General features: G+C 52.3%; 4 protein-coding genes across 4 annotated transcripts; 3 read left to right on the forward strand and 1 right to left on the reverse strand.

Annotated features, from left to right (window-relative positions):
* The first annotated feature begins 223 nt into the window (after nt 1–223).
* On the forward strand, nt 224–1,935 carry COCSADRAFT_222827 (uncharacterized protein). Its single transcript, XM_007703777.1, has 3 exons — nt 224–1,234; nt 1,282–1,684; nt 1,743–1,935. The coding sequence occupies exons 1-3, from the start codon at nt 459–461 to the stop codon at nt 1,896–1,898; spliced, it is 1,335 nt and encodes a 444-aa protein (XP_007701967.1). The 5' UTR covers nt 224–458; the 3' UTR covers nt 1,899–1,935.
* Nucleotides 1,936–5,297: 3,362 nt separating this feature from the next.
* COCSADRAFT_173080 (uncharacterized protein) lies at nt 5,298–7,279 on the forward strand (the record flags this gene model as incomplete). Its single annotated transcript, XM_007703778.1, has 2 exons — nt 5,298–6,278; nt 6,329–7,279. The coding sequence occupies 2 exons, from the start codon at nt 5,298–5,300 to the stop codon at nt 7,277–7,279; spliced, it is 1,932 nt and encodes a 643-aa protein (XP_007701968.1).
* A 1,580-nt stretch (nt 7,280–8,859) lies between these two features.
* Nucleotides 8,860–10,830, forward strand: COCSADRAFT_94323 (uncharacterized protein; the record flags this gene model as incomplete). The annotated part of the gene is made up of 2 exons (XM_007703779.1): nt 8,860–9,056; nt 9,117–10,830. 2 exons carry the CDS (start codon nt 8,860–8,862, stop codon nt 10,828–10,830), a joined length of 1,911 nt encoding a protein of 636 aa, XP_007701969.1.
* Nucleotides 10,831–11,204: 374 nt separating this feature from the next.
* Nucleotides 11,205–12,398, reverse strand: COCSADRAFT_173082 (uncharacterized protein; the record flags this gene model as incomplete). The annotated part of the gene is made up of 2 exons (XM_007703780.1): nt 11,205–12,113; nt 12,177–12,398. 2 exons carry the CDS (start codon nt 12,396–12,398, stop codon nt 11,205–11,207), a joined length of 1,131 nt encoding a protein of 376 aa, XP_007701970.1.
* Between the last annotated feature and the right edge of the window lie 111 nt (nt 12,399–12,509).

Genomic DNA, 12,509 nt, shown 5'->3' on the forward strand with positions numbered 1-12,509 from the left:
ATCGTGATTAGGATCAGGGAAGCGGTGCGAAATTTATGGGAAGATGCGAGGTGTAATCTACGCGTATCTGACGACACTTATTTGCCCACTGTGTCGCGATTGTGCACACTCTTCTGGCCACTTTGCCTGTCTGTGTTGTTTCTGTGCTCTGCCTACACCTGGTGAGCCCAACCGCGTCGCCTTCTCGACACCTTCCTCCTTCACCCGTTAAGCGGCCCCTTGGTAGCGGTCACTGGAGCTCCAGCTTTCGGAATCCGAACCACGTCTTCCGCGTATCAGGACCGCGCGTTGTCCATCACATAGCTCCTCGGTCTCCTCCACCCCACACCTGCGGTCGCTTCCATCCCAACGGATTTTCGCCAAGAGCGCGTGCTCTGTAAGAAGATAGACGTTGCGCCCGCAGTCGCCCTCCCCCTCTCGTTGCTTGGTTCACCGCCTGCACCCATCTGCCACCGCCTATGCCACCAAAACGAAAGCGAACCACGGCCGTAGACTCCGTCAAACAAGACGCCATGGACCCCGTCCAGCCCTCTTCCCGCGATGCATCCGACGAGGGCACCGTAGACCCTGTGCTGAAGGCCGTCGCGTCCAAGAAGGAGCGCCAGGCCGACACCAATGGCACATCCAAACGAGTACGTGTAGCAGACTGCTCCCACGATGGCGAGAACGACGAGGAGCGCGCCAGCAAGAAGAGCCGCCGCACATCATCATCGTCATCCCCGGACAGCGAGCATGGCGAGGCAGGCGAGGCCGAATCTATGCGCATGCCGCCTCCTCCAAAAGCCGGTCTAGTCGACCCCGTCGGATACAAGACGAACCCTCCGCCCCAGGGACGCCCAGTCAGGATATACGCAGATGGTGTTTTTGACCTGTTCCACATTGGTCACATGCGTGCGCTTCAACAGGCTAAGACTGCCTTTCCAGATGTCCACCTGGTGGTCGGTGTCACGGGTAACAAGGAGACACATAAGCGCAAAGGTCTGACGGTTTTGTCTGCAAGAGAGCGCGCCGAGAGCGTGCGTCATTGCAAGTGGGTTGATGAAGTCATTGAAGACTGCCCATGGATCGTTACGGCCGAGTTCCTGTTGAAGCACAACATTGACTATGTTGCTCACGACGATCTGCCATACGGGGCGGATGAGGGCGATGACATCTACGGCCCCATCAAGGAGCGAGGCATGTTCCTCGTCACCCAAAGAACAGAGGGTCTTAGCACAACGGGTATCATTACCAAGTAAGAGTCTTGCTACCGCCAGTCAGGAGCCTGCTAATATACTATAGGATTGTACGGGATTACGACCAGTACATCGACCGCCAACTGAAGCGCGGAACGTCACGCAAGGAACTCAACGTATCGTGGTTGAAGAAGAACGAGCTCGATGTCAAGCGTACAATGGCGGAGCTGCGCGACAGCATCAAGGCCAACTGGACCACGACCGGCATAGAACTCAGCAGAGACTTTCGTCAATTCTGGCAAACAAGTCGGCCAGGAAGCCCGGCCAGAACGCCTACAAAAGAGCATTCGCAAGCCGAAGCCATGGATGTCTCAGGCTCCGCTCGATCGCCCTCGGCACTCTCGCGACTCAGCCATCTGGATATTCCGCGTGCGAACAACCCGTCGAGGGAATCGTCAGAGTTCACCGCTGGTTACAACCTTGGTCTGATCGGAGGTGTACGGTCATGGGTAGGTGTTGATTTCTTTATCTGTGAGAAACGAGTGAGATGCTAACATCAGACTGCAGATGGCGCGTAGTCGTCGCAATTTGAACGACAGCCGGCCCCAAAGCCCTATCGACGACAGTTCAGACGAGCATGAGACCAAGAGCTCACATGAGACCCCACGTGGACGCACCGGCAAGCAAACGAAGAGCGAGCCATCCGTGGAAACTGCTGCTTAGGAAGCGTTTACCTGCTACTTGTAATAGATGATTGCCGCCTACCTCCCTTTTTTTCATTTCCTCGTTATTGCTACTTATCCTAATATGATGCTGTTCCCGCGCGACCAAACACGCTTTATTTTTTGTTGCATAATACTAACAAATGAATGAGTGTCTAGCCGCGTCAAACAGATTGGACTTTTTCCACAGATTGATGGACAGCTTGTTAGTGCTCTCTTGGCTGCTAAGCAGACAAACGATTCACGTTCAAAGCGTCTGTTCGGCTTAATTTCTTTTTTGTCTCGCTTCGTTTGATGATTGATCATGTTGGAACTCGGGTTCAAAGACGAAACTGGAAATAGGCATCGTGTTTGGTAAATGGAGAGTCGTGGGAGATACGAACAGAGAAGCCAATGTCATTCGCGAAGCGCCAGCTAAATGTGTATGTTCGTGCATACACTATCTAATCAAGCCAGCACTGCTCTATTTACAAGAACTACATCTCATTACATGCCCCCAACGCGATGAGCTGTTGTTGAAGAAAATCATGTCAGCACGTGATAGTAACACGATAAAGTTGTAATTCAAACAGAGAGTCCATGCCCGCACTCCACACACGCCAATCTACAACTACCACCATCACACACACACACCCCTGCTGGAGATCTAAAACCCAAAAAGGGTGCAGACCAACAGAACCACACAATAGAGAGACCCTGAACAAGCGACTCAAACCGAAAAACCTTTTTGTCCTTTGTTCGCTCATGGCAATCGTCAAGCGGCTCAAGAAGGGACGGGGACGGGGACGGGAGGGGAAGGGTGAAAGTAACAGCATGGGGGGTTGAGTTGCCGGTCTGATTGCTCTTGATTGATTGCACTCACTGGACGGGGATATAGGGAAGGAAAGGGTAAGGTATTGTTGAAGGAGTGAATGGAAGCATATAAGTTGGGATGCTCATACAACACTCCATGATACAGCAATTACACCAGCAGTCGAATATTCCCCGGACTTACTTGCCCGTTCCATTTGCTTTTGAAATATTTACTTAAAGAGAGAGAGAGAGAGAAGGATATAGGAAAAGATGTGCACAGCCCTCTTCACCATCTTCCTGCACTGCGCCTGCCCCCCAACCCCCGTATACCCGTACGTCCGCCTCTGCGCAAAAGCCACGCAGCACCACCCCGTCAGAGCGTGTGCGGTCGGCGGTCGCATGAGTCAGACGGCGTGGGCGCGGGGACGCTGTGCATGGTGCGTGGGCTGCCAAGGTGAAGCGTTGAGGGGGGAGAGGAGCGAGCGTGTGAGGAGGGGGGACAGAGAGCGGTGATAGGGCGAAGAGTGCAGGTGGGATGATGGAGTAGATGGGGTAGATGGGGTAGGGGTAGTAAGGAGGAAGTTGGGAATTTAGACCGGAGGGTTAGAGGGAGGGGGGTGGAAGCATGCATGCGGTTGCGGTGCGGTGCGGTGCAGTTTTCTTTTGCAGGTTGAGTAGGGGGTTGCAGGAAGGAGGGGGTTAGAGAGACACGTCATGCGAGAGTGTATGTACTCAGTATGTATTCGAGTGGGGGGGTTTGCTTCATGTTGGGTGAGGCAAAAGGAAAAGTTAGACAGTAAGTAATGGGTCCGGATCCAGTGTTCCTAGTATGGGGTGTTGGTTTATGGGTTTCGATGGTCGGGATTGCCTATTTGGGTTATGCCTGGATCCTCATACACCGGACGACGCGAGAGCCATGACAAGGCCAACGTCAGCGAAAAGCGAGAGAGAAGCGGGACGAAATCTTGATTGTTCCTTTGGCGAGGCGATGCCTAGGAAGGGGATCATCCGAGTAATTAATAGCATGGAAACATCGTAGCCAGGCACCAGATGAACGGGGCGATTTAGCGGCGTCGGGGAATGGGCGGCTGAGAGGGCTAGAGTGAGGCTAAAAGAGGGAATGCATCTCGTCCGAGTATTATGACGGCGTTAACCGCTTGTTGTCGGAAGCTGACTGCAAGATTACTGTATTATATCTTTCTCTTTCTCTCTTTCTGTCCGCGTGTTTTTTGTCTGTTACGTAGACATGAACGGGCATTGTCTCGGTCTTCTTGGCCGCGCCCCCTTCAGTCCATACACTGTATCGGCAACCGACCGGGGAGTAGGCTTCAGCATGGCTGGCTTTTCCCTGGGTTAGCATGCAAGCCGCGCGACTGCTCGCCCTGGTTTTGGTTGCGAGCAAAAGTGAGGCGGTGGTGATGCGCTCTCCGGTGCGCACGGCCAATCAGCGGGTGCCGCACGCCGTCTGGGCTGGCTGGGCTGCACATCTGCTGCATCTTCCTCCCTCTCGACATCGCCGCCTCCACCGTCGGACGAGCTCTTCGAGACACACGACTGGCGACTAGCGGTGAGCGTGTTGGGATGACATGCCTTGCAGCTTCACCCTCATCCTCGTCGTCCCCGCCCCGGCCTCGACACGGAACGCCCTAAGCCGTCGGCGGTTCTATGGCGATCGCCTCGACGGTATTGCTTTGCACATTCGACATATGGTCAGGGCATAACCACACCCGCCGTCTGTGCCCAGTCTTTAAACAAGAACGCAAGGGCACGCACCCGACTCGTATCTCAGCCTCCAGCTTGCGCAACCGAGTCCATCCCTCCCCTCCCCCCCCCAGCCAGACCATTGCTGTTTGAAGTACGCAGCGTCATTCATCTCCGTCGTCACCAATACCGCCGCCATCATCATTTACCATTACCATCACCACCAACATCATCATCACCATCTGGCAGCCCTCCCACGCCTGCCCACACATCGTTACCACTATCATCAGTAGTAACACCCCTTCTTCCTGTCTGTCTCTCTGCTTTCTGCTTGTTTTCCGCTCTCTCTCTCTCTCTTGCACTTTGCTTTTCCTGCAAAGTGCTTTCCGTCCGAAGCCGTCTCTCTACGCTTCCACTCTCTTCCTTGTTGTTCTGTCGCTCTTTGTCATTGCGGGTGACCTTCTTGTCCCCCTTCACTATGTCAACGCCTGTCAAGCCCTAAACTTGTATACCAACAGTCTCCATTGGCCTAGTATCTCAAGTGGGCATATGCCAACAAGGTACGACTTTCATCCGAGCATCGTCCCGCCCTTCGCGGCGTCTTCGTGCTTGTCTGACTCGGAATGTCATCTCGCTCGTTCCAGCAGGCCCCTGTTGTGCCTTGGTCAAACAACTCGCGAACACGTTTCCATTCTGTGTCTTACAAACCGCGCTGTCTTGGATAGTTTGGTGGGCTAACGACTGGCAGTCAGCGCTTGCAGCAACCTTGTGCGCTTTCCTTGAGCGTTCGCTTCCCCTCAGGACTTATCACCACTGCTTTGTCCACTCACGCGCTCGTCACGACACCGCCGACCAGCGTCATCGTACTCCCAGCACACGTCACCACATGAGAACTCGACCGTCATCAATGCAGAAGAACTTCGGTGGCGTACGCCGGCGCAAGGAAATGAGCTCCCACACGCCAAAGACGAATCCCAGCACCAACCCTTCTTTTGCGTCGGAGCAGCACTATGCGTCACGGTCTGGCGCAATGGACGTAGATGGCATCGAAGTATCACCATCGCCATGGCACGGCTCCATCTCTGGCTCAGAAGGACAGACAGTCGAAGAGAGACAAATCGCAGACCAGGGTGCAAGACAGGCTAGAGAGCATGTTGCCGCAAAAGAGATAGTCTCTCCATCACCATCACGACGTTGTTATTTGATCGTACACGAAGAGCTTGCAGAGATGCTCAAAGTCATGCTAAGCGAGCAGCCCAAGACGCAACCATCTGTTGAAGAGTTAGCCCAGGACTTTCTGTATGCAACACTCACGCCGCCCGTCACAACGCAATCGTTGAGCGAACTAGACATGCAAAGTATCATTACCAACATCAAATTACGGCATGACGTCAACTTTGACCGCGATCTGAGCTTCCGACCTAACCTGGATGGAGCAAAAGGGCAAAAGAAGGAACAAACCGCTGATAAGTACTGGACAGCGTTGATCGCTGAGCTGGAACTTTACAAGCGCTTGTTCCAGGGAACACCGCCGATACCCCAGGCCAAGCTGGAACGCTTTGCTCGTGGAGCGCAACGGCGGATTCCAGTCTTGTTCCAGACGATTCGGGATGTCATCAAGAGCCTTGTTCCCGACAGTGATCATTCAAGAGTAGATGAGCACCTTGATGTTCCCCTGCTGATGCAAGAGATTGAGCGTGGAGTGTGTGACTTTGTACGGCTAGCGGAATGGATTGCCCGCCTCCTCAAGGAGCATTGTGCCCCAATGCGTGATGTGTGGGTTGACGAGATGGTGGCCCTCACAAGACAAGGCGCAGTTACACAAGATTCAAAGCAGATTGTTATCGGCCTGAAGACGCTCTTTGCTATCCTTGAGGCTATGAAACTTGTGAGTCTGACAGCCCAAAATCATATTAGTAGAGACTAACCGAAATGCAGGATGTCGCCAACCACCAGATCCGAAACCTAAGAACGCTGCTTATCGAGGATACAGTCAACTTCGAAAAGCACTACCATCTGGAAAGACTCGTGAGCGGCAGAGCCAGGATCAACGTCGATGCTGCAAAAAGCTGGTTCACCGCTGCTGTTGAGGAGTTTGTATCGCAATGTTCACCACGACCAAGGGCTGGACCCTGCTTCGAGCTTGAAGTCTTTACCCGCGCAGTCACGGCTAAGTCGCTTGGCCGAGACAGACGAGGCAATCTTCCAGAAACCTTTTTCCTCGATAACGATCGACTACGTGTATTCAGAGCTGAGGTTGATGATCTGGTCATGTTCGAAGTCTGCATGGAAATGTGCGTTGCCATGGCAAAGCAATTCGGGTACCAGGGACCTATCACTCTCACTCTTGGCCAACAACTCCGCACTGCCCTCTCTGCCATCATGGGCGAAACCGCTGGGTACGGGGCCCATCAGTGGATGATGAACTCGGAAGCTCTTTCGCTGGAGATTTTGCGACACGCGTCTCGTCTTGCTGGACAACCAGATGCGTATGGTTTTGACCGCATGGCTGACGCCAACCTGAGCTTGCGTATGCTGTTCGTTCGCCGAACCGCTCACCATGCTGCACGTCTCGAGACTTTGCTCCTACCACAGATTCTCGCCAACGTCGACCGTCACCGGGCCTCATCGCCGGTAGATCTTTTCACCAATCTTGTTCCTATTTCCGCTTCTTTGCCTCCTCTACCAAATACGTCACGGTCTGGCGTTTCTGATGCATTTTCGCTCGCTCACCTACAGCCAGAGACTGGCAAGTTGACAGACCTCGTTAACCGCATCACACACATTATCCTACTTCACTGGCGAATATGGGCTCCTATCGCATACGTTCCAGAAGACGTGCCACACCAGTCACCCCCAGAGGAGAATGCCACATCATCCCCTGCTTGATGAACACAATCCCAACAGTCATGGCTGAAATCTGATCCAGGAGCGTCTGTTCCAATCAACACAAAGGCCCGGGAGGATCTGGAACCAGGCCAAGTTGCGCTTCGCTTCCACCCCCAATCAACAAATTTAATGGTTCCCACGTCGACATTTTGTTTTCTCATTCCTCTCTCATGTTTCGGAGTTATTACAGGGAAACAAATCTGGATGAACAAAGACGGAAACGCTTTATATACCCGGCGCAAATTGAAATGGGTCTATGTCAGCTCTGTATATCTTTTTTTATTCCTTTTTTTGTTTACGATACCACTTTTTTTCACTTTTTTTTTCATTTTCTGTATTGTTATTCGGCGGCGCGGCCAGGTAACAATGATATACGTTCTTGTAATGCAAATTTGGGTGAGTGGAACAGGCAAAGAAGTGGGAGCGGGGGGGCCTTTTTGTATTTCTAAACTCGATTCGATGTAGTTTGGATTGTTTTTTTCCTTCTCTTTTTGTTTAGCGATGGTGTTGAGTTTGATTCGAAGTGGGTTGATTGGTCCGTTTGTCTGTTCTATTTTCTTTGTATAAATGGAAATACATTTCGGAGTTTTTGTGCTTATGAAATGGCTGGGTAACTTTTCTTCTTCTTAGAAATCTCATCTCTTGGTGCAACCGTGTTTGCGATATGCGTCTCTGCTAAATGTTGTTCTTGAAGTATTACACATGTCTTTTTGGTGTCTGGTAAAAGGAGGACATGGGTAAGAGTGGAGACGAGGGCGGATGTTAATTAAGAATAGGATAAGTATGTGGACGGGCTGAACGTTGTTAGCCTTGGGCTCGCCAAGCCACAGCTCCGCCACAGTTGCTGCCTACAACAACCACGTCATTGCCCCTTTGGTGGCTGCCTTGTAAGGCTGTACAAGTATTTTCTCAGCTACATACATTCGTTCCAATCCTTCCTTACGGACGTACATACGGCAGTGTGGCCGGGCCGAGACTCATTACGGCGTCACCGGTGATCATGGAATCATCGGCCTAGCTGCAGCCTTTTGCACGCATCGACACATGTCAGTGCCATCCGGGTGCCCTTTGGCCCATTTGCAAATCACCACGATTCATGGCTTGACGCCCTTTCACCTTTTACCCGGCGCAGCTGCTGCTCTAGCGCAGTCAGATGCGAGGGCGGCAATGATGTCAAGTCATGCTGTTCCATCAGCAAAAACGCATCGGACATAGGGGACATGCATGCTGCACAGCCACTTGTTAGCTTAGGCTGCAACCGCCCTTTTTCGTCTTCACCCAGTTGATTGCGGGGTAGCAAGACTAGGACTTTCGGGGTGAATGCACCTATGCACGTTTGCAAGTTATGTCCTAGGGGAAATTTGCCTGGGGGTGGCGGCCAGTATTAATATTCTGCCTTTGTTGCACCCTTTGCTCACATGTCCATTCTGAAACCTGCGCTTTCAAACAACTTCACTACTTTCTTTGAAAACTCACTAGTGAAGCAGGCGTTTCTTTGAGGGGAGAGAGCTTTGAAGGGTTTGCCGACAGCGGTGGCGATACTTTGCTGCCCCTACTACGAGCGGACAACCCACATCGCCATGGAGAGCCTCAAGGGAGTGCTGCCACAGGGCTTTGCAGAAGCGGCAATTGGCATTCCTGGCCTTGGCGCTTTTGCTCAGATTCTAATGGGCAAGCTTGGATTCGACGTTGGGAACCTCATGTCTTTCTACCTGCTGCTATTTGGTGTTTATCAAGGAGCACTGTATCTCTACAACCAAGTCTACTACTATCTGCTGTAAGTTTCACAGCCCCGATGCTCTTCAAGACTTCATATCTAAACAGCATTCTCATCTAGAAATTACGGAACTTCAGCTATTCGAATCGATGATGATGACGATCTATACGCCCAGTTCATCACCTGGATATCGGAACAGCGCATGACGGAGCTAAGCCGAGATCTCAAGGCCTCATCAAGGAAGCCTCGGGCCCGTTCTGATGATTCTGACGATGAGTCGGATGACGAGCCAGACAACGAGGATGTCCTTGATGAGTCAGGAATTTTCCAGTACGACAAGTGGGCTAGCAATAACCCCATCTACTACGAGCCTAACCTTGGTGATGACAAGTTCAAGTACAATGGCTCTTACTTTCAGTTCACAAAGGACATGCAGGAGAACAAGTTTGCGCAGCGCATTGAGTACTGTCTCATCATCCGCTGCATGGGCCGAAGCACGCAGCCTATCAAGGATCTCATCGAACATGTCAAGACCTGGTCTAGCAAGAAACCTAATAGCATGACGGAAATCTATCGTGCTGAGTCGCGACATGGAGGGTACTGGCAGATTCAGTCGACTCGTCCTTCGCGGCCTATCAGTACAGTCACGCTGGATGAAGCGCAAAAGGGCAAGATTGTTGCGGATATCAATGAATATCTTCATCCTGCTACTGCGCGGTGGTACGCAGCAAGGGGCATTCCGCATCGTCGAGGGTACCTGTTCCACGGACCGCCAGGAACCGGAAAGACCTCTTTGAGCTTCGCAGCGGCTGGCATCTTCGGACTGAGCATCTACTGCGCGTCTCTGAGCGAACCCGATCTCGGCGAGTCTCAGCTTGCTTCACTCTTCAGTCTACTTCCCAACCGATGCATTGTGCTCTTGGAAGACATTGACTCTGCAGGTATCCGGCGCGAAGGATCTGGAAACGCCATCTCGAGTTTCGGTTCCGACTCCGAGGACGAGGACGAGACTGAAAAGGTGTCCAAGCCACGAAAAGAGAAGGACAACGAGGAGGGAGCCAAGACCGATGAGAAAAAAGAGGACACCACCGAGACCGAAAAGAAGGTTTCTCTCCGTAGACGAATCACGCGCTCTCTCCGCACCCAGAAACCCATCACCAAGACCGACAGCGAAACAACAACTCTAGTCTCCAAAGATGACGCCTCCGAAGCCAACACTACCATAGACTCCACCTCGGAGACCAAATCCGCCCATAAAGTCCACATCACCGAGGATCAACCCACCAAGAGCAAAATCTCTCTAGCTGGCCTCCTCAACATCATCGACGGCGCAGCCTCAAATGAAGGCCGCGTCCTAATCATGACCACCAACTGCCCCGAAAAACTCGACCCAGCACTTATCCGCCCCGGACGCGTAGACGTCCAGATCAAATTCACACTCGCCACTCACTCGCAGATGCAGGATATTTTCCGTCGTATGTATAGTAACGACACGGATACAACACCTACATCCACCTCTATCTCTAAACCCTCTCAAACCCGCAGCACAAAGCCTAGTAATGGAAAGGATGGCAATGCGGAGGCAGATAAGGCCAAACCCGCCACGCCCTTCCTGCCTCCCCGCTTCGCCACCTTGCCTTCAGCTGAGCTGGATGACCTAGCGAAGAAATTCGCGGATAGTCTACCTGAGAATTCGTTTTCGCCCGCGGAAATCCAGGGGTACTTGCTTATGCGTAAGACGGATCCGAAGGGCGCGGTTGAAGAGGCTGCGGCGTGGAGGGATGGGGTGTTGGAGGCGAGGAAGAAGGGGAAGAAGGTTATTGAGTTGAAGTGATTTCTTTTCTATTCCTTTTCTTTTACATCGGGTATGGTATGGATATGGCATTGGGGAGAAAAAAGCATAGCGTGGAGTTTTTTTGCATTGGAGTTCTCTTTTCCTGCATGGTAAATCGTCGGGGACGATGGACAGGTGGATTTTTTTGGCCATGGAATTTGTCTGGGAGATGGGACAGGTATATCCAGATAGTGAGATGGAAGATATGGAAATAAATATTTAAAAATCGAAATGGCTTGAGTGGTTGTGAAAACTTCAATTCATTACGAATGCCTCGCAAACAGATTATCAAACGCCTTTTTACGCCTTCCCATCGCCTTTTATGCAACGTAAATCATGCATAGTAAAACCATCGTCAATCTTCCTTTTTTTTGTTAATTCTCTAGCCAGTCGAGGAATTCGGGCGTAAAGTAGCTGACTACTATCGAAGCACCAGCTCGTAGAATACCCTGAGTCGCCTCCTCGGCCATCTGTCTCAATTCAAAGACACCTGCCGCTGCCGCTGCATGAATCATGGCGTACTCGCCAGAAACCTGGTATGCTGCGATTGGCATATCCTTGCCAATCTCCTTTGCGTCACTGATAATGTCCAGGTATTGGCTGGCAGGCTTGACCATAATAATGTCTGCACCCTCGCCGATATCTCGTACAATGGCTCGTCGCGCTAGACCACGGCCACCAGGAGGCAGTTGGTAGCATCTTCGGTCGCCGAATGAAGGGACGGAGCCTGCAGCATCGCGGAAGGGGCCATACAGGCAGCCTGAGAACTTGGCGGCGTACGACATGAGCGAGACCTGGTGTGCTATTCCAGCCTCAATGAGTCTCAGCTTGATTGCACGTATGCGACCATCGTTCATGTCGGAGGGCGCAACGCAGTGCGCACCGGCCTGCGCGTATGAGAGAGCGACATCGGCGATGCGCTCCACGGACAGGGCATTGTTTAGACTGCCGTCGTCGCGCAGAATACCGCAGTGGCCGTGTGAGGTGTATTCGCACAAGCAGACGTCGGCAACAATAAACAAATCGGGGAATGCTCGTCGAAGCAGGCGGATGGCCTTGATTACAGGGCCCTTGGGGTCATCCGCATTGGTGCCGAGGGCGTCCTTTGCAGCGGGCGCGAGCGGCACGCCAAACAGAATGACCGACTTGAGGCCCTTTGCGATAAGAGGCGTAAGGTATGGTACGACCTTGTTCAGGCCTCGGCGGTGGATGTTGGGAAGCGAGGGGATGAGCGTCTCTTCGTCAGGCTGATCGGAAATAAAGAGGGGAAAGATGAGCATCGACTGCGCTGTGCGTTAATTCCTGTAATGCTTTTTCGAAGGGAAAAAAAGTCGCTCCCAGCATACCTTGGTCAGCTGGCGCTCTGACTGCCATGCTCGCGACAGAGGGTGACTATATCCGCCATGCAACTGACTCTTGATGTCGCCAGATATGCTTACGCTCGTGGCAGCAGTGCTAGCGTAAGATCGTGTTGAGCGTGCTTCTGACACCTGCGAGCGCAGATCCGGTCGGTCTGGTCGTTCCGAGTTTCGGTATGCAATGTCTGAGACGAGCGAAGAAAAAGACATGACGGCGGCGAGAATAAGATGTCGAGGGAATTGGTACGAGGTGGGGAGGGGCTCTTGCTGCGGTTGTAGTTTGGGCGGTCTAAAAAGGTGGCGGGTGTACTATTACGGACT

This window comes from Bipolaris sorokiniana (genome assembly GCF_000338995.1).
Source record: "Bipolaris sorokiniana ND90Pr unplaced genomic scaffold COCSAscaffold_10, whole genome shotgun sequence".
NCBI classification, from domain to species: domain Eukaryota; kingdom Fungi; phylum Ascomycota; class Dothideomycetes; order Pleosporales; family Pleosporaceae; genus Bipolaris; species Bipolaris sorokiniana.